The following is a 21,667-nucleotide window of genomic DNA, read 5'->3' as shown; positions in this document are numbered from 1 at the left end:
GGGGGAAGGGGAAGAAAAAGCTAGAACTCATATAAGCCTTCCTATGTGCCTGCCACGTTGTAAACGCACCCCACACCCCCAACGTATATTGTACTATGCTATATTTTATCATCATTCTTCCAACAGGCAGATCCTGTCAGTAGCTCATTTAACCGTCCGGGAAACAGAGGCAGAAAGAGGTGAAGTCTCTTGCCCGCCCACCTAGGGTCGGCAGGAAACGGGATTCAGATTTCGGCAGTCTGGTTTGGGAGTCGGCTCTCCGGAGCGCAGACTAAATAACAATAAAACACTCACACCCACCCCGGGGCGCGCACGCGCGCGCGCCCCGAAGCCCGGAGCTCGTAAAAGACTGGATGGACGCAGCCGCTCCAGACAGCGTCGTCCCGCTGCCGGGCTCGGAATGCCTTCCACAGGCAAACCCCAACGGCCCCAAACTCGGGGCTGGACAGTGTTAGAACACGGCCCCGTGCTTTGTAGTGCTCGCCTTTACCGAGAGGAGTGAAAAACCAACCCGGGGAGGATGCCACCGAATGCACTCGGTCCCTCGCCTGGCGAGGTGGAGGGGACCTGGCGCGGGCCCCGGGGAGGAGAGCGGGGCGCGCGGGGAAAGGGTTAAGCTGGGGACACGCAGCGCTCCGCGGAGTTTCAGAAAGTTCTCCCGGGAGCCCCGCCGCGGCGCCCTCCGCTCCGCAGACCCCGCCGCGAGGCCGGCTGCACCGGGAGGCTGGGCGCGGGGTGCTCGCCCCCCGACTTTGTAGGCGGGGAAGGACCAATAAGGAGCGAGCAGACACCGGGTGCAGTCCGCTCGGAAAGGGGGCGAAGGGACCCGCGGGCAGAGGGGGGCGGAGAGGGGCGGGGCGGGGGCGGGGCGGGCGGAGGCCGGCGCGGCGCGCGCGGCGACCCTGACAGACGCGGGGCCGCCGGGGGGAGCGCGCCTCGCAGCTGAGGGGCCGGCGCGGGGAGGCGGGCGCCAGGCGGGGGTTCGCCCGGCCGCCGCCGCGCGTGACGTAGCGCCGGGCAGGGCGTTCTCAGCGGCGGGGCCCGCGGACGGCGCCGCCGGGGCCGGGACGGCTGCAGCCCGCGGGCCACGAGCGCTGCCGGCCGCCGCCCCCGCCGCCGCTGGTGTCGCGCCGCCCGGGCGGCATGAGCCCGCGGCCGCGGTGCTGAGCGCCCCGCTCCTGCGCCCCGACCATCCCGGCCGTGGTGACGGGTGCCCGCTGCGGGGCCGGGGGCCATGAAGCCCAGTCCGGCCGGAGGGGTGGCGGCGCGGGAGCTGGAGCCGCCGGCGCCGGTCCGGGGCGAGCAGCGCGCGGCGGAGCCCGAGGGGCGCTGGCGGGACAAGGGCGAGGCGGACACGGAGCGGCAGCGCACCCGCGAGCGGCAGGAGGCCACGCTGGCCGGGCTGGCGGAGCTGGAGTACCTGCGCCAGCGCCAGGAGCTGCTGGTCCGCGGCGCCCTGCGCGGCCCCGGGGGTGCGGCCGCCGCGCCCCGCGCCGGGGAGCTGCCGCCGGGGGAGGCGGCGCAGCGCAGCCGCCTGGAGGAGAAGTTCCTGGAGGAGAACATTCTGCTGCTGCGGAAGCAATTGGTAGGTCGTGCCCGGAGGTGGGAGCCAGGCAGGTGACCCAGGGGTGGCGCGGGAGTGCCGAGCCTCTGGCTGGGGAAATTCTCTCGGGTCCCGGGACCCCCGCCCTCCCGGATCCCGGTTCCTGCCTGCGCCCCGCTTTGTGCCAGGTGAGGGGGTGGCGATCCCGTGCGATCCGCAGGGCAGGGGTGGCCTCTCTCCCCTCGGGGTTCTCGGAGTGGCCTGGATGTGACCTCTCCTGTGCAGACGAGTGACTGCACGCTCTCTCCCCGAGGGTTTGCAGAGCCCTCCTTTAAAATGCCATCTCCTCCGGAGGCCGCCTCAGCTGCAGGTCCTCCCGCCGAGAGGGGACAAAAGCCGGGGAGGGGACCTGCTGCTTTTTTACGATCGCACGGAAGCGCACGTAGGAGCCCGGCCCCTCCCGGGGCTCTCCTAGGCATGCCAGCCTCTGCTGGGGCCGCTGCTTCAGTGCACAGAGAAGCCCTTTGTACCAGGCAGCTGACACAGGCGCAGCGGGTGGAAATTTGGCTGGGAAAAGTGCCCCTCCTCTTATATAGTTTATACGTGCTGCTGGCTGTGGCGGGAGGTGGAGGTGGGCGAGGAGAGAACCTGCTGGCGGGGAGCATGTATGTTATTGGGGTCCTGCCAGCGCCCCCGTCCTCCCGTGTCATCTTCATTAACGGGGAGGAGGAAGAACTTTGGCGCTTCGTGTATCGGTGAACAGCTTTTGACCCCGCCTCGGAATGATGGCGGCAGCTTTGTTTCAGAGACCTCAAAAAATGTAGTTTTGAAAGCAGCAGCAGGGGGAAACACACACACACACACACACACACACACACACACACAAAATCCTTATCTGACCATGTGATAGGATCTGAAACTAGACACATGCCAGATAGGGTCCCGTCTGCAGAAAGGAACGCGGCAGCGATGCCGGGTGGTTGTCTTGGATTATCTCTTTCCAGATAATTTCTGTCTCTCTTGAGCCTCAAAGTGCTCTTATTCCGTTAGGTTCATTTTTTTTTTTTTCCTCCTGAAGGAACTCATCCTAGCAGACAAGCAGATGGTTTATACCAATGCTTTTTAAGTCAAAGGACACACAGAGAGAGGAGTAGCAATGCATGCATCGTGGTTCTTGTAACACCTCTACCTTGGCATGTTCCTGTGTTTCGCTGGGATTAGACCAGATATTTGGATGTAATGCTGATTTGATGAGCCAGTGCTTGCCAGCGGTGCCTGGTCGCTGACATCTCATGCATTGTCTTGTACAACAGCCCCTTTTTGTCTTCCTGAAACTTAGGGGGGTTGTGAGAGGCACATTCCCGTGGTCCCTGGAGGGGAGCGGGGCAGCAGCGTGTCAGGAGAATTCCAGGCCAGTGTTTGTGGCACTATTTTCATTTGTAGACTTGGCATTTGTGATTTGAACCAGATGCCTTTTTGAGTGTGTGTGTGTGTGTGTTTCCCTCCCCCTTTTCCAGCAGCAGGAAGCACTAGGTGGCGGTGTGAGTTAGCGCTACAGATCTGTCACCTTTGGAAACCCGAGTGGAGTTCAAATCTGGATGGACCTTCCCTCGAGGGTTTTGAATTCTGCCAGCTCACATTTTACTTGGCACTGGCTATTAGTATTAGTTTCTCACTTTCAAAGGCCCTAAGACTGATTAAACTCCACAAAGCAACTAATAGAAAACAAAGCTCTGCAGGACATTTGGCCAGAAAGTCTCACCTAAGGAAGATAGGAAATCTGTTATACTCCGACTTCCAATCAAGGCGTGGACTGTGAAGTCCTATTTTGTAAAACATGGACGCAGTGCAGATTACATAAAATCTCAGTGCATTTTTTTCATTCTTCCCTAACTTTGTATATATTAGTCGAAACCGAGAGCAAGTCTTGCTTTTATGAAGAAATTTGATATCACCATCAAGTGTGAGAAAGTGGAATTAAACATAGGACTTGAAGTTTTTCCTTTATTTCAGGTCACCCAGGCAGTTTTAGCTTTGGAAGACTTGGAGAACTCTCTAAATTAGGGGTGTCGAACTCAATCAGAGAAGGGGCCAAAATCTAAAATCCAGCCGAAATCGCGGGCCGAATGGTTTACTGAACAGTCATAAACTGTCATTGTGATGGAAACGCAGCGGAGTGCAGTGATGACAGCGAGTGCAGTGATGACAGCGCGGTGCGGGCCACATTGCAAGGCCTGGCGGGACGGATTTGGCCCGCGGGCCTTGTGTTTGACACATGTGCTCTAAATGGTCATTCGAAGACTTAGAGCAGCTTTCTGGCTCTTTGTCACCAGAATGTGTTCAACATGTTTCCTTTCTCCATTTCTCCCTCATCAGAATTGTTTGAGGAGGAGAGATGCTGGTTTGTTGAATCAGTTGCAAGAACTTGACAAGCAGATAAGTGACCTGAGACTCGACGTGGAAAAGACCTCTGAAGAGCACCTGGAGACAGACAGCCGGCCCAGCTCAGGTGAGAGTGTGAGCACAACCACAGCGTCTGCACGCAGGACTTCCACCTGGGCCCTGTGCTCAACGTTCCCAGCCCTGCAAATGGCAATGGAGCGTGTTTCCAGGCCAGGGAGAATCCAAAGGCCGTCTGCCTGCCATTTAGTTGTAGGAGAGGGAACTAAAACCAGACTACAACATTTTTAATAATGAGATTGATCTGACTGGAGTCCCCCCCCCCCCCCCCCCCCCCGAGTTTAAAAATAAAAGGTTCTATTCACATTTCTGGAAGAGCGGTCCTCCTTTGAAATTTGAGAAAGTCAGAACTGGGCTAGAAAATTAGTCACACTTCAACTTCCTGAGACCACTTTGAAAGTTTTTTTTTTTCTTTTTTCTTCTAAACCATTTGGCTCCTTAAATTTGTTTTCTCTTCAAGTTATTCTTTCTGAAGCACTCATGATCATGTTGGGGCTGTGATAGATCTAAGTCTCTTTCCTTGCACATCTTTAAAGGTTGGGTCAAGGGGGGTCAATTGGACTGGGAGAGTAACTTTGAAATGTATCCACAGTTATGCGCTCTTTGCTTTTTCCAAGAATTGCTTGAAACAGAACCATAAAATCGGGACACTAAGTCCGGTGAGCCACCCCTCCTTTAGTTTTCCATTCTTACCTTTTCTCAAAGCTTTAACACATTGTGATGTGTATTATTGCATGACATGATCCTAATTCCAAATGGTGTCTTTCTTTGTAGGGTTTTATGAGCTGAGTGATGGGGCTTCAGGATCCCTTTCCAATTCCTCTAACTCGGTCTTCAGTGAGTGCTTATCCAGTTGTCATTCCAGCACCTGCTTTTGCAGTCCCTTGGAGGCAACCTTGACGATCTCAGAGAGTTGCCCCAAATCTGCAGGTAAGCCTTTTTAGAATTAATACACAATTTTTTAATTGGAAGGAGTCAAAGATTCCTTAAAGGTTATGTAGCTTCAACCCCTTTTACTGTTGAAAAACAAAAGCGACGAGAATTCCATCGGTTTGCCACATGTAGGGCCCACAGCTGCATCTAGAACCAAGATGCCCACTATTCTGGTCTTCGGGTGCCACGTGGCTTTATATTCAGCTCATCTTTTTTTTTTTTTAATAAATCTTTATTGTTCAGATTATTACAAAAGTTCCTCATTTTTTCCCCCTCCACCAGGTTCCCACCCCACCCTCTGCCCTTTCTCCACCCCCTATTGTCCTCATCCATAGGTGCACAGTTATGTTCAGTCTCTTCCCACACCCCCTACTCTTCTTTTCCCTAAGAATCGTTAGTCCACTCCCCTTCCATACCTCTGATTCTATTATATTATATTCACCAGTTAATATTGTTCATCAGATTTTTTAATTCCCTTGGTTTTTAGATTCACTTGTTGATAGTTACATATTTGTTGTTCATAATTTTTATCTTTATTTTCCCATCCCTATGTAAGTTTTGAGCTCTGTTTCTGAGCCTTTGCTTAACAGGCTTTGGTAGGCTTTCACTTGCTTGTATTTTCTTTTGAAAACCACTTTGGATCTTCTTTTTTCTTGAACAATTTAAAGCTGAAGCTTACATTAAGGTAAATATATCTGCCAGCCTGGCCAAGGGCTGCTTGGCACGTCAGGGAGCAGTGGCGCTTCCACGATCTCCAGAAGGCTTTGTCTGATGGCAGCTCCCCTTTTAGCGGGCCAGAGGGGATGTACCTTAGGCCATGTGCCATTGTTTCTCATTTTGGGCTGTCCTTGCAGTTACCTCCACAGAGACTCATGCTATTGTTGGTCCTGGAAGAGTTTCTGCATTCCTGCTATGCATCACTGTCACTGTACTGGAGAGTCTGTGTACTTTCATCTCCTTTGGCTCCTTCCAGCTGTTGGGCAGGATGCAGGTGTTGTTAGCTCCACTTTATGTATCAGCAAATGGGCCTAGTGAGGTTAGATTAGGTATGTTGTTTAAGGCTAAATAGCTAGTGAGTGTTAAAGGCAGGATTCATGCTCTGGACTAACTGCCAAGTGCATGATTTTCCATCACATCACACCAAGGGAATTCAGAAGTTGTTGGTGTTCAACTTTTTCATTGAAAAGGGGGGAGATTTGATTTGGATGCAGTTTGTCAGAGGCTCCTCATCTGCTGAATGGCAGAGCTGTTGCTGAAACTCGGGACTCCTCCCTTAGTTCTGCTTTGTTTTGATTCCTCAAAAGAGCAGAGGGAATACGGAGAGTAGGGGAGCTGTAGGTGCTGGCACAAGTCACTGTACTCTTGGTTTGTGTTCTCCACCTGGGTCTAAGGCCGGATTCCTCAGTCCAGGCAATGCAAACACACCAACAACTGAAGCTGCTAATTGGCTGGTGTCTTTGTATTTGTACAGGGTGCGCTGTCAGCAGCAGTCATTTGGGGAAGCAACAGATCAGGGTTATCTAGAATGTCTGGACCTCAAGTTCATTGGTAATTGCTCCCCTTCACTCTACAGATCTGGTTTCAGAAGGAAACTTGCAAACCCATTAAAGGCACTTTGGTATGGGTTTTCCTCAAAGACAGCCCCCTCTCCCAAATGCTACATCTTCACATAATTGAGACGGTTGGGCTGGGTCTTGGGGGCTGGGATGTCTGTCTTGTTCCTTAACGCTAAGTAGGGAAAAGGGAGAAATGGTAAAGTGTAGTTTAATGTGGCTTTAAGCAAGGCGGATAGGCCTTAGGGTAGAAGAGGAGGAGGGCTGGGCAAGGATATTAGCAAGAGGTGGTTCTCCTTACAATAAGCTACTTATTGGGAATGGAAGTGGAGAGGGGAGTAGATATGGCACTTTTATAATGATCATTTCTTTAAAAATTAACTATGTTACTTCTGAGTCTAGACTATATTTTCCCCAAAACTGCTAATTATCATTAAGGTTCATGGAGTTTTCCCTTAAAATTAACATAGAATCTGGCACATAGGCTTTCAGCATTGGAGGAATAAATATAATGGAGGACAAATTACATAATAATAAAAACTTTGATTTTTTTTCTCTAACTGAAGGTCATTTAAAGCGACTTGAAAATTCTAATATTCACCACGATAGGAGATCAAAATCGCTTAATTAAGCAAGAAAGCTTGATTTCATTGTATTTTGGCATCTATATTTTTATGATGTGAACATTTATTTATTAATTCCACTACTTAATCTATTAAAGTGTTATCAAGAATTCCTTCTTGCCCTAACCACTGGTTTGGCTGAGTGGATAGAGCAGTCAGCCTGCAGACTGAAGGGTCCCAGGTTCGATTCCGGTCAAGGGCATTTACCTTTGTTGCAGGCACACTGATGTTTCTCTCTCATTGATGTTTCTAACTCTCTATCCCTCTCCCTTCCTCTCTGTAAAAACATCGATAAAATATATTTTTTAAAAATCCTTCTTATTTAAAAAATACTGTTTTTATGTTAGTGTCACTATTGAAAATATATTATTATTTAAATTTGATTAGTCTGTATTGAAATTTGACCTTTCAATTGACAGTAATATTTGAACATATGCCATTAAGAATTAGGTCTAAAAAATACAAAATGAGCCGAAACCGGTTTGGCTCAGTGGTAGAGCGTCGGTCTGCAGACTGAAAGGTCCCAGGTTCGATTCCGGTCAAGGGCATGTACCTTGGTTGCGGGCACATCCCCAGTAGGGGGTGTGCAAGAGGCAGCTGGTCGATGTTTCTCTCTCATCGACTTTTCTAGCTCTCTATCCTTCTCCTTCCTCTCTGTAAAAAATCAATAAAATATATTTTTAAAAAAATAAATAATACAAAATGAGAAGAAAGCCCATAGAAAGTATAATTTATCTGAAGTATTTTAAAGAGAAACCAGGAATAGAAAAAAGGGGAAAGTAGTCTAGAGAAAAAATGACTCAAAAAATTTATTTTTCCAGTTATAATACAATATACATATTTACTGAAAATTTAGAGAATAGAAAACAAAGGAGAAAGTTTATACCGCTTGTTTTCTTACCACATTAAGATGCTACAATTAGCAGCTGGGTGTGCTTCATTTCAGACTTCTTTTTACATCTATTCAATCTTTTTTTTTTTTTTTAAAATATTTTTATTGATTTTTTACAGAAAGGAAGAGAGAGGGATAGAGAGTTAGAAACATTGATGAGAGAGAATCATCGATCAGCTGCCTCTTGCACACCTCCTACTGGGGATGTGCCCACAACCAAGGTACATACCCTTGACCGGAATCGAACTCGGGACCTTTCAGTCCGCAGACCGATGCTCTATCCACTGAGCCAAACCGGTTTTGGCTACATCTATTCAATCTTAATAAAATTATAATCATAGTTTGGTATTATATCTTGATTTTCACTAAACTTTAAAGTGTTTCCCCATATTATTTGATAATTTGAAAGTATTTTTGGCTTTGGCCAGATAGCTCATTTGGTTAGAGCATCATCCCGATTTGCCAAAGGTTGTGGGTCTCCAGTCAGGGCACATACAAGAATCAACCAATGAATGCATAAATAAGTGGAACAACAAATCAATTCTCTCTTTTACCCTCTCTTCCTCTAATACATATATACCGTTTCCCTGAAAATAAGAGTGTCTTATACAGTATTAATTTTTTCTCCCAAAGTTGCACTAGGTCTTATTTTCAGGGGATATCTTATCTTTCCATGTGCTAGGTCTTATTTTCGGAGGATGTCTTATTTTTGGGGAAACACGGTAGATATAGATACAAATAGATAAAGCATTTTTAATGGCTGAATATTTTTTCTTCAGAAGCTACATTATATAAAATTTTCTTTGTGAAATATTTTCCCCCTCCTCCAGTAGTCTGCACTGTATGTAAAGCTCATGTTGTATTTGTTGATTCTTGGCATTCTCTCTCTACCCATGAACTTGTCTTCCTAGAAGTTGGCCAGAGTCAAGCTGGTGCCGACCCGTTCATTTCCTCAGAGTGTACCTTTACATGTTTTCCAGATCTCATAGGATGGTTGGACTATACAGAAGGCCACTGTGAAGACCAGGCCTCAGAGGCAGTTGGCTGTTCCCCATCCACATCACAATTTAATCCCCTTGGTGTCATTGCAGATGTGAATCCCAAGTACCAGTGCGATCTGGTGTCTAAAAACGGGAATGACGTCTATCGCTACCCCAGCCCGCTCCATGCCGTGGCCGTGCAGAGCCCCATGTTTCTCCTCTGCCTGACAGGCAGCCCTCCGAGGGAAGAGGAGAGGCTGGGGAACCACACCGGTGACATTTGTGTCGGATCTGAGCTGGACGCCATCAAGACGGAGGCGTCTTTACCGTCTCCGGGCAGCGTGTGGCCTGCTCCCCATCCCTCATCCAGCAAGAAAATGGACGGCTACATTCTGAGCCTGGTGCAGAAGAAGACACACCCGGTGAGGACCAACAAGCCCAGAACCAGCGTGAACGCGGACCCCACCAAGGGACTTCTGAGGAACGGGAGCGTTTGTGTCCGGGTGACTGGGGCTGTCCCCCAGGGCAATCCTGGGAACCTTAAGAACAAACAGGCGCCTCTGCCCTCGGTCCCCTCCTTGGACCATGGGACGACGTTCTCCCCACCGAAGCAGTGGTCTAAAGAATCGAAGGCAGACCAACTGGAAAGCAAGAGGCTGCCTTTGCCCGAGGGCTGCAGCCCGCCCGGTGCCGCCTCTGACCTTCAAAGCAAGCACCCACCCAAGCATGCCAAGCTGGCCTCCCAGGAGCATGGGCGCGGCCCCACTGCCGGGACAGGAGAGGCCCCCAAGGAGAGCAGCCAGGTCCCAGCTGCCCCTCCAAAAGAGAGCCCGGGGCGAGGCCTCGCCCCGCTGCAGGAGAACAAAGTCCTGCAGCCCCTGAAAAAGCCGGCACAGAAAAGCAGCCTGCAGGCCGCCCCTCCACCCGCACCCCCTCCTGCCCCGCCCGCACCCCCATCCTCAGCTTTCCCCTCCGCCGTGGAAGAGCGGCCTGCCCTGGATTTCAAAAGCGAGGGCTCCTCTTCTCAGAGCCTGGAAGAGGGGCCTCTGGTGAAGGCGCACTTCATCCCTGCACCCCAGCCACAGCCGCCGCCCGGAGTCCGGCTGCACCGGGGCCCCCGGACTGCAGCGCCCCCCAGAGGCTCCGCCCTGAAGCACCGGGCGCAGGCCCTCCACAGCCCCGATGGCGGCGGCGCCCTGCCCACCGTGCGGGAGAAAACCCGTGCGGCCGGCAAGAAGTGCCGGTTCCCCGATGACACGGATACAAATAAGAAACTCAGGAAGGTGTCCTCCGCCCGGGGGAGGAGGAGCGGGGGCGCCCACGGCGACGCGGGTGTGCCCAGCCGGCCGCTGGGGGCCGCGCACCGGGGCCCCGGGAGCAGGGCGCACGGCCACGGCCACGGCCACGGCCACGGGCACCACGGGCGCGAGGCGGTGGTGGCCAAGCCCCGGCACAAGCGGACGGACTCGCGGCGGTGGAGGGCGGCCGCCGAGGCCTCGTACGAAGAGGCGCTGCGGCGGGCGCGGCGGGCCCGGCGGGAGGGCGCGGGGCTGTGCGCGGGGCCCGTGGCGCTGCCCTTCGCCGCCGCCAGCAGCCCCTACGCCTATGCGGCCAGCGACTCCGAGTACTCGGCCGAGTGCGAGTCGCTCTTCCACTCCACCGTGGTGGACACGAGCGAGGACGAGCAGAGCAACTACACCACCAACTGCTTCGGGGACAGCGAGTCCAGCGCCAGCGAGGAGGCCGAGTTCGCGGGCGAGAGCACCAGCTCCAGCGACTCGGAGGAGAGCGGCGGCCTCCTGTGGTCCCAGTTCGTGCAGACGCTCCCCATCCCGGGGGTCGCGGCGGGGCCCCCGGACCTGCACCGCCGCGGCAACCCCGCCAAGACCTTCGTCAAAATCAAGGCCTCCCACAACCTCAAGAAGAAGATCCTCCGCTTCCGCTCCGGCTCTCTGAAGCTGATGACCACGGTGTGAGGACCTCTGGTCGAAGGGAAAGGGGACGGCGTCTTAGAGTTTTTGGGTGTGATCGTGGAGTTCGTTCCCTTTGGCGAAGAGGAATCCCAAGTACAAGAACATCCCTTCTTCATTATGTATGGACACACCGGTGCCTTGAATGGAAGGTGAAGAGTGTTTTTGCTGGTTAGAAGTCAGTAATGGAGGTTTTTCAATGGTGGTGAAAAATGCATACATAATTTTTGTGTATGTGTGTGTGTGTGTGTGTGTGTGGTGATGGTTATTTTAAGTTTTCCTGAGCATCTGTGATGGTTTCATTGGGATGAGACTTTTTGACCGGAAGGTCAGGTAGATGGCATTTAGGACATACATTTGCTCCTTGGTTCTTTAGGGCAGTGTCTCCGGGAGGGCTTTCTTGTTGAGGGGCAGGTATCACATTACGGTGTGAAGTAGGTATGAGGGAGTGTGTTCGTTTTCTCTGATTTTTTTTTTATACAGTCTTAACATTTCTCAGACAGTCATACGCTCCCATTCTGCCGTCTCAGAACTGTGTGGTTGGTTTACTAGACTCAGAACTTGAAGACCAGACCCTAAATCCAGAGAGCTAATAGTGACTTGGATAGAGAGGCTGGTAGTACCCTCGAAGGGATTCACTAAACTTGTGCCTAGGCCCTGGTTAGGGTAACCATTTTTAGGGCTGTTTGATCCAACATTTTGATGCCTTTTTTCCTCCCTCATTTGCAGCAAATCCAACCATTCCTCCCTTGGAGGACTTGCCTTTTGGATAAAGTTTTGGTCCGTGGGTACAAAGGAATTCACTCCTCATGAAATAACCTTGGGCATGACTGCAAGCCCACAATTGCTCACTGAGCTCTGTGCCACCTAAGCCTTGGCCCACACATGTTAGTGCAATCCAGTCCAGATCGGACCACTGACCCTGTCTGGAAGGAAGGGCTTAAAAAAAAAAAAAAAAAAAAGAATTGTTTTTGATAAACAGTATTGTGTAAAATTGCTTTTTTATACCGATACAAGCATGTTTTGTGCATGAGTAGTATTTGTTTTGATATTCCTGTTGATGTTAAATTACTGTGTGATATAAACAGTATGTGTTTTTATATATCATTGTGTAAATTTAATATAACATTATATGCTGTAATAAATGATTTGTTTTACTGCTGTTAAGTTTGTTATTTGGGCATAAAACCAGATGTTTACACCTATAACTCTTGTACTGATTATTGTGGGATTTATATTGGGCCTAGTCTAGCATTAGAATATTATTTGCAATAATTAAAGCAGGTTTTAGTACTTTTCTTCAAATGGATGGTAATAAGGAGGGAAAGCAAACCACTTCTTTAAAAACAGTTAAGGTACTTCTTTAAAATTTAAGGTAAATTTGATAGATGTGGTTTAAGGAAAATATTTCTTAGAATTCCCTCCAACTTTTTACTATAAAATATTTATTACATGGAAACGTTGAAAGGATAGTACAATAAACACTTGTATAGAAACCACCTAGATTCAATAATTGCTAACATTATGCTTTCTTGCTTTAACTCTTTATATGTATTTATTAGGTTAAACCATATTGCTGGTTTTGAAGGACAAAGACAGATTTTGGCATCTTTCCTCTCCTCACCATACAGCTGTACTATTTTAGAGTAAATTTCAGGCATTATGATATTTCATTTCTAAAAACTTAACCATTTATTTCCTATGAATGGAAGAGTCTCTTATGTAACTACACTATGATCACACAAACGCAAGGAAAATTGTCAGTAATTCTTAATATCAAATATTGTTTCAAGAATTTTAAAAAAATCTTCACCCAAGGATATGGTTGTTGTTTTTTAATTGATTTTGAGAGAGAGAGAGAGAGAGACATCAATCAGTTGCCTTCTGTATAACCCCAGGCTGAGGATTGCTCACCCAGATCAGAGATCGAACCTGCTAGGTGTGTGCCCGGACCGGGAGTCAAACCTGCAATCTTTGGTGTACAGGAGACAGACAAACCAACTGAGTCACCTGGCTGGGCTTGACAGTTTTTAATAGCCCCTTCTCCCTTTTCCCCAATGAGGCTCTCAGTCAATGTCACTGTATTTGGTTGTAGATCTCTTATTCCAGAACTACAGGCCTAGTGCATGAGATTCATGCACTGGTGGGGGGCATGGCCTGCAGGAATCAGCCTCTGTGGGAGCAGTCGCTGATCCCTATAAGCCAAGCCACACTCCACTGTGGGAGTGCACTGACCACCGGGGGCAGCTCCTGCCTTGAGCACCTGCCTCTGGTGGTCAGTGTGCGTCATAACAACTGGTCACCTGGTCATTCTGGTTCTGCCTTTAGGTTGCTGGGCTTTTATTATATAGGATAGTCTCTTAAAAAATCTCTCTCTCTCTCTCTCTCTCTCTCTCTGATCTAGTAATAATTAATGTCGTTTTTAAACATTCGTTTAAAATCTTGCTTGGCGTTGACTTGTATTGACATAACCTTCAAACACGTGGTATCTACAGAACGTGTGAAGTGCAATTAACAAGTTTTGCTTGAAAAAGTTTGTGTTTGGTTTTTGTTGCAAAACTAGGGCTAAGAAGATGGCGGATGAAGAGCATATTCGGCACTGCATGCTTTACGAGTTCCAATTAGGAAGAAAAGCAAGTGAGGCTGCAAAAAACATCTGTAGTGCTCTTGGTCAAGATGCAGTTAGCGCCAGAAAATGCCAGCGTTGGTTTGAGAAATTTCGCGAAGGAAATTTTTTGTTAGATGACAAGAGTGGTTGAGGCCGTGTGTCCAATTTTGATCAAGAAGCTCTTCAAGCTCTTTTGGTGCAAAATCCTCAAATTACCCAACAAGAGCTTGCGACAACTTTAAATTGTTCACAAAAAACAATTTCCAATCAATTGCGTGCACTTGGCAAAGTCCAAAAGTTTGGAAAATGGGTTCCTCATGAGTTGACCGACAACAACCGTAATCAAAGAGTCACAATTTGCAGTTCCCTCCTCTCTCGTCAAAACCGTTTGCCGTTTTTAGAGCAAACTGTTACCGGAGATGAAAAATGGGTACTGTATGTTAATTTGAAAAGGTGGCCTCAATGGTTGGACAAAAATGAGGCTCCGCAGCCCACGCCAAAACCTGACTTGCATGCGAAAAAAGTGATGTTGTGTGTTTGGTGGAATTTTAAAGGAATTCTTCATTATGAACTTTTACCATCTAACCAAACCATTACAAGTGCAGTGTATAGTGCCCAATTGGAAAGGTTAGCCCAAGCTTTAAGAGAAAAAGAACCCGCGCTGATTAATCGGAAGGGGATAATTCTTCACCACGATAACGCACAACCGCATACTGCAAGAATCACTGCTGAAAAACTGCACCAGTTGGAATGGGAAGTTCTCCCTCAACCTGCATATTCTCCTGATATTGTCCCTTCCGATTACCATTTGTTTCGTTCTTTGCAAAACTTTCTTCTTGGAAAAAAATTTAATAATGAAGAATGCCTCAAAAATGTATTGACCGAATTTTTTGCATCAAAATCACAAGAATTTTACAACAGAGGGATTAAAATGCTTCCTGAGCGTTGGGCACAAGTAGTAGAAAACAACGGCAACTATACTGTTGATTAAATTTTGTTGTATTGTTTAAATAAATTAAATTTAAAAAAGTATTAGAAAACGACATTAATTATTACTAGACCTAATATATATATATATATATATATATATATATATATATATATATATATATATATAATTGATTTTTTTACAGAGAGGAAGGGAGAAGGATAGAGAGCTAGAAACATCAATGAGAGAGAAACATTGACCAGTTGCCTCCTGCACACCCCCTACTGGGGATATGCCCGCAACCAAGGTACATGTCCTTGACCAGCATCGAACCTGGGACGCCTCAGTCCGCATGCTGACGCTCTATCCACTGAGCCAAACCGGTTTCGGCTAGTTTTCTTTTTAAAACATGACATTGGGTTTTAAAGTCAGGACAATTATCTTGTAGATGGTCCCACAATCTGGATTTGGTTGTTTCTTATATTGTCTTAACATCTAGTTCTTCTGTATCCTGTAAATTGTGTAAAGCTTGATTGGATTCAATTTAACCATTCTTAGCAAGAAGGTTATGTTGCTTTACATCAAAGAACATAATATCAGGCTGCCTACTATTACTGAATTTAAGAGTGGTCCCTGTCCTGACAGGTGTGGTTCAGTTTGGGGCACATACCCAGGTTTGGGTTCAATCCCCCCGGTCAAGGCCCTCATAGGATGTTTCTCTCCCTACCCTCCAAAATCAATTTTTGAAAGGGGGAAAAAGACCTTTAAAGGAATAAGGGTGATCCCTTGGCTAAATTGCTAAGTAGAGATTTCTTCACTATAAAGTTTGTTTTTCTTCCTCTGCAAATGTTTAGTATTTGTGGATGATTATTGGGTGCTGTGTGGATACCCTATTTTTCATAAAGGGCTTTAGCTTATATTACTGATCTTGTCTGAATCAGTTATTGCCTTGGGAATGCAAAATGGTAGTTTTCTAAGTATCTTTTCTATTTTTATTAACCGACATTCTACAAGAAAAGAGATTTTCTTGTTATATTCCTTTTTTCTTTTGGATATCACTATGGACTCATGGATTTTTGTTCATTTGATATCTTACAATCACCAATAGTTATTGTTCTTTCTGATGCTTAAAATATCTGACGTTTGGCATAGAAGGACAAATTTTGTTAAAAGTAATCTGTAGATCAGCTCAATCTCATTTCATATATTATGTATTCAATTAAGATGAAAATTTCAAATGCAAATTTAAATACAACACAAATCTCTTAACTACCCATTTTTAAATTCTGCCCTGGAAAATTTCTTTTCCTATACTCTATAGAACCTCTTATCTCCAAGAAGGCTTTTACCTGTAGAACACAGCAAATTAGTTCCTTATTGCTTATAAAGGTAAGACATTCCCCCCCGCCCCCCAACAAGACATCCTTTTTTCAATTAGGCATTTTTTTTTTACCAAGACATCTCAGACAACTCAGTTCTTCAAAATGTTGTAGAGTTGTGTGTGTGTGTGTGTGTGTGTGTGTTTGTGTTTTTTTTGTATTTATATGTTTTATATGCAATCAGTCATCCTGCTTCAACTAGAATATCTATGATTACTAGATTAAATCTAAGCCAAGTGCAAGTGAGGCATGATCTCTCCATCTTTTCTAGTTCTGTGATCCAATCTCTTTGGGGGCAGGCTATAAAACTTATTGTGCAACGCAACTGTGACCTGCAGTCAGTTCTTGAATCATTTCCAAGTTGTTTCCAAAAAGCATTATTCTCAGAAGGGGAAGCTTTCTGAAAACCAGCTTCTGAATAATTACATTTTAGGTGACAGAATGCCAAATGAAGAGAAGCGTGAAAACAGGATTTTTTTTTTTTTTCAAAGAACACAGTGTTTGTCCTTTTCTGTCTATTGCTTGACTTCCCTGTAGCTAGCAGTTGTACTGCACTTGGAAATTTGGGTTTTGTCCATTATTTTCAATGACAAATAGCTGCTATTATTCTGACAAAAGAGCTCTTTAAAATATTTCCCTTTATTTAAATAAACTACAAGTACTCATTGTCAAAAAGAAAAAATATGTCTGGACAATGCACAGGTGTTTAAACTCCCTTTGCTTCATCCTCCTTAAATTCTACTCTTCAATAAGTTTGGTGTATGTATTTCCATACTCTGTTATATGCACATACAAATATATGGCCTTTGCATTTCCCCCTTCAAAATGAAGACTCAATCTACATATGTTCTGTAACTTGCTTTCTTCATCCCATGGACCTGTATAGTGGGTATAATTCTCAATTCTTTTAAAAATATTTATATTACAGAGAGGAAGGGAGAGGGATAGAGAGTTAGGAACATCGATCAGCTGCCTCCTTCACACCTCCTATTGGGGATGTGCCCGCAACCAAGGTACATGCCTTTGATAGGAATCAAACCTGGGACCCTTCAGTCTGCAGGCTGGTGCTCTATCCATTGAGCCAAACTGGTTAGGGCCCAATTTTATTTTTATTTATTTTTTAATGGGGTTCCAAATCTTTCCTCCCTGAGAAAAAAGGTACTGAATTTTATGGGCTACTTACTTGCCTTGCTTACAAAAATTCCAATATTGCAAAGGACTCTGAAGAAGTATATATATATTCTGTGAGTATTTTCTCTCTGTGGCCTGCCTTTTCACTGTCTTAAAGGACAATATTTAATAAAGTGTTACCCAAGTGCTATACATTTGCACACATATTGCCTTTCCAGTTTTCTTATGTTTTGTTACTTTCTTTGTTTTAAGAGTCTACTTTAAGTGGATATTATTGTCAGAATCCTGTCAGGCTTGCCTAAGGATTTTGCCAAACCGTGAAGCTAGGTATTTGTTTCTGCCAGGTGCCTCAAGGGTACCTCCAGGTTGGACCACCTTTTAAGTTAATTTATCTACTTTGGGTTTACCTGACCACAGAGGTAGTAGACACTCAAATCCTAAACCCACTTGAGGATAGGCTGTGGTTACATGTTTTCAGAGGAGATCATTTGCAAGGCAGAAGGGCGTTCCTATTTTCATCCTGGGCCAGCAAGTGGATTTTTCCTCTGGACTAACCTTCCACTGAGCGTGTAGCCCTTCGGTGCTCTCAGCAATGTGGGAGTCCCAGTCCAGAGCCTACCCTGTGAAGGCCAAGTCCTAGGCCCTGAGTTCCTGTTGACGTCAAAGCACCCAGCTCAAGGAAGGAACCAGCAACTTCTCCTCCTATTCTCCAAGGGGGGGCCAAACGTGGATGCCTTTCTTTCTGGTGGAGTCAATGTACACTTCAGAGAATGTTTGCTAATAGTGTATCCACCATTCCTGACGATTTTACAGTGAGATGATTTATCTAGTTCACCATATGACTGGTAACAGCTACCATACAGCCACCCATTGCCTTTGCCAACAAACTGGATTCTCCTCCTCTCCCCACTCTCCCCTCCCCCCACCTCCTTGCACTTTTGGTACAATTTTATTGAAGTACAATAAAATGCACATATTTGAACTGTACAATTTGATCTGTTTTGACATGTCTACACCTGTATAACCACCACAATCAATATAACAAACCTTTTCATCATTATCAAAAGTTTTCTTAAGACTCTTTGTAATTCATCTCTCCCTCCACTCCATTCCCCCCCAGCCATCATGGATCTGCTTTCTGTCACTATAGATTACCTTGTGTTTTCTATTATTCTGTGTAAATGGAATTAAACAGTGTGTGCTGTTTTTGCTTGAATTTTTTATTCTGCCTATTGACGTTTAGGTTTGTCCATGTTGTTTAATGTCTCAATTGTTCGTCTCTTTATTGCTGAGTAATATTCCTTTGTATAGATATATAACAATTTGTTTATCCTGTTCACTTGTTGATGGCCATTTGGATTATTTCCAGCTTGAGGCTATTACAAATAAAGATGTGAAGAACCTTCATGCACAGGTCTTTGTATCTCTTGGGTAAATACTGAGGAGTGGAATGCCTTGATCTGATGGTAGGTGTATGCTTAACTTTCTCTAGAAATTGTAAAAATATATCCCAAACTGGTTGTGCCATTTTACATTCCTACCAGCAATTATGAGAGTCTCAGTTGCTCCATGTCCTTGCTGCCATTTGGCATGCTCATACTTATTAATTTTAGCCTATCTAATGGATGTGTAATAAAATCTCATTGTGACTTTAATTTGAATTTCATGTTTAACATCTTTGCATGTGCTTATTGGCCATCTGTGTATTGTTTTTGGTGAAGTGTGTGGTCAAATAGTTTGTACTTCAAAAAAATCGGGTTTTTGGGCTTCTTATAAATGAATTTTAAGAGATTCTTTCATAAATTCCATGGAAGAGTCCTTTGAGATAGAGTATTTTCTCTCTGTGGCCTGCCTTTTCACTGTCTTAAAAAATTTTTTTGGGGACTGATTTCAGAGAGGAAGGGGGGAATAAGAGAGATTTAGAGGCATCAATTATGAGATTCATTGATGGCTGCCTGACCGGAATCAAAGTGTGACCTCCTAGTTCAGAGGTTAAGTCAGAACCACTGAGCCACACTGGCTGGGCCCTTTTCACTTTCTTAAAGGTACCTTCTGAAGAATAAAAATTTTAAATTTTGATCAAGCCCAATTTTCTATTTTTTTTCTTTTATGATTTGTAATTTTTATGTCCCATCCAGGGAACTTTATCTTATATTTTCTTCTAAATTTTATCTTATACTTTCTTCTAGAAGTTTTATGGTTACATATAGATTAATGACCTATTTTGAGTTAATTTTGGGGTATGATGTGAATTAGGGATAGATATTCAATTTTTCCAAACAGATATTTAATTTGCCTAGAACTATTTATTGAAATGACTTTCCCTTCTGAATTGGCAGCTTTGTAAAGACAAACAAAACAGTTACCATAATCCATGTGCCTATTTTTTTTCACCAATGTCCAACGCTTTATAGTAAGTATTGGCATCAGGTAGGGCAAGTCCTTCTAATTTGCTTTTCTCTTCTTAATAGTGTTATTTGAGACTCTTTGCATTACCATATAAATTTTTATAATCAGGTTGTCAGTGTCTACAAAACCCAACAACAGCAGCAACAAAACTCTGTTAAAATTTTTATTGGTATCATATGGAGTATAGTTTACCATAGCGATATATTCATCTTAAAAATAATGTCTTTCAGTCCATGAATATATTATATCTTTCCACTTATTTAAGTCTTATTTAACTTTCTTCAGCAATATTTTATAGTTTTTTTTAAAAATAAATTTTTATTGTTCATATTATTACAAATGTTCCTTCTCTCCCCCCCCCCCCACTATTGCTCTCCTCCACCAGGTTCCCACCCCACCCTCTGCCCTTTCCCCACCCCCCATTGTCCTCATCCATAGGTGCACAGTTTATGTTCAGTCTCTTCCCACATCCCCTTCTCCCCTTTTCCCCAGAATCGTCAGTTCACTCCCCTTCCATACCTCTGATTCTATTATATTCAACAGTTAATATTGTTCATCAGATTTTTTTTTAAATTTCCCTGGTTTTTAGATTCACTTGTTGATAGTTACATATTTGTTGTTCATAATTTTTATCTTTATTTACTTTCTCTTCCAAAAGAACCCCTTTCAGCAATTCATATCATTCTGGTTTGATATTGATGAACTCCTTTAGCTTTTTTTTTTTTTTTTAGTGAAGCTCTTTATCTGACCTTCGATTCTGAGTGATAGCTTTGCTGGATAGATTATCTTTGGCTGTAGGTTCTTACTATTCATCACCTTGAATATTTCTTGCCATTCCCATCTGGCCTGCATGGTTTCTGTTGAGAAGTCAGCTGACAATCGTATAAGTGCTCCTTTATAGGTAACTACCTGCTTTGCTCTTGTTGCTTTTAATATTCTCTCTTTGTCTTTTGCTCTTGGAATTTTAATTATGATTTGTCTTGGTGTGGTCCTCTTTGAATTCCTTTTGTTTGGAGTTCTGTGTGCTTCCTGGACTTGTAAGTCTAATTCTTTCACCAGGTGTGGGAAGTTTTCTGTCACTATTTCTTTCAGTATGTTTTTGATATCTTGCTCTCTCTTATCTTCTGGGACCCCCATAATTCTGATGTTGGTTCGCTTGAAGTTGTCCCAGAGGTTTCTTACATTATCTTCAATTTTCTGGATTCTCTTGCCTTCTAGCTTCTGTGGAGGAGTGTCTTCTGGTTCTTTATGTTCCAAATCTTTGACTTGATTCTTGCAATCTTCCATTCTGTTTTTAGGACTGTATAATATTTTTTATTTCAGACAATGTATTCTTTATTTCTTGTTGATCCCTTATCATTTCTTGTTGATCCCTTATCATTTCTTGTTGATTCCTTATTAATTCTAGTTGATCTCTTTTCATATTCTCATAGGTCTTATCAATCTTTTCTAGGAAATTCTTGAAAAACCTTATAAGCGTAGATTTGAACTCTATATCCAGTCGCTTTTTGTCCTCCATTTCTTTCGTTTGTGATCTATCTCGTCGCATTTCGCAGCTTCTCTGATGGGGCGGAGTTTCAGGGTGGAGCCTACAGCCTTGGCTTCCGTCAGCTCTGCCCTACGCGGCTCCTGAGTCTCAGGGTCCTTCAGTACTTGCTGCAAGCGCCTCTGAGAGAAAGGTGCCCTCAATTTTCACCTGCTACCAAACAGTCTAGGCCTTCTCCCAATGAGCCCAGTATTGGGGTTCAGTTCAGTTGGAAGTGGAGTTGGAGGTGGCGTTCAGGGCAGTCTGGAGCCCCTGCCTCCTTCCCCCCAGGGAAATCCTGTGGCACAGCCAACCATCCCTTCTCTGTGCTCAACGTGCATGCTGCCGGGACCTCCTTTCGCCGCTCTCCCGGGGTTCTGACTTACAGTCCAGCTCCCTATGGATGAGCCTGGGTCCCTGGGGTCTGGCCTAGAACTGGGGTTTAGAGCAGTCAGAACTGGGGCTCAGCACAGTCAGAGCTTTTATCTCCTTCCCGCTAGGAAACGCCAGCCAGGCACTCAGCCTCCCTCCTCTCCGGCTCCATCCTCTCCGCGCACCGCGTGTCTCCGTTCCTCAGGCTTTTACAGGTCCTCCGCGCTTCCTTCTGGTTTTCTCCTTGCTTCTCCAGTCAGTTGACTTTCCATGAGGTGGAACACATGATCACCATTATGCAGAATCCCAGCTCAGTTCTTGCACAGAAGGACATGAAGGATAGAAAATACAAATGAATTTC

At 45.6% G+C, this 21,667-nt stretch overlaps 1 protein-coding gene across 2 annotated transcripts; it reads left to right on the top strand.

Annotated features, from left to right (window-relative positions):
• Nucleotides 1–902: 902 nt before the first annotated feature.
• On the top strand, nt 903–12,116 carry DACT1 (dishevelled binding antagonist of beta catenin 1). Of its 2 annotated transcripts, none has more exons than XM_036435334.2 (4): nt 903–1,585; nt 3,920–4,052; nt 4,778–4,933; nt 9,096–12,116. In XM_036435334.2, exons 1-4 carry the CDS (start codon nt 1,235–1,237, stop codon nt 10,958–10,960), a joined length of 2,505 nt encoding a protein of 834 aa, XP_036291227.1. In that variant the 5' UTR covers nt 903–1,234; the 3' UTR covers nt 10,961–12,116. The 2 variants fall into 2 exon arrangements, with proteins under 2 accessions (XP_036291227.1, XP_036291219.1); XM_036435326.2 differs by having other exon boundaries at nt 8,985–12,116.
• Nucleotides 12,117–21,667: the final 9,551 nt, after the last annotated feature.

Source organism: Pipistrellus kuhlii, unplaced genomic scaffold (assembly GCF_014108245.1).
Source record: "Pipistrellus kuhlii isolate mPipKuh1 unplaced genomic scaffold, mPipKuh1.p scaffold_m20_p_1, whole genome shotgun sequence".
Classification (NCBI taxonomy): domain Eukaryota; kingdom Metazoa; phylum Chordata; class Mammalia; order Chiroptera; family Vespertilionidae; genus Pipistrellus; species Pipistrellus kuhlii.
The sequence above is the reverse complement of the archived record's forward strand: the minus strand, read 5'-3'. Positions and strand labels throughout refer to the sequence as shown.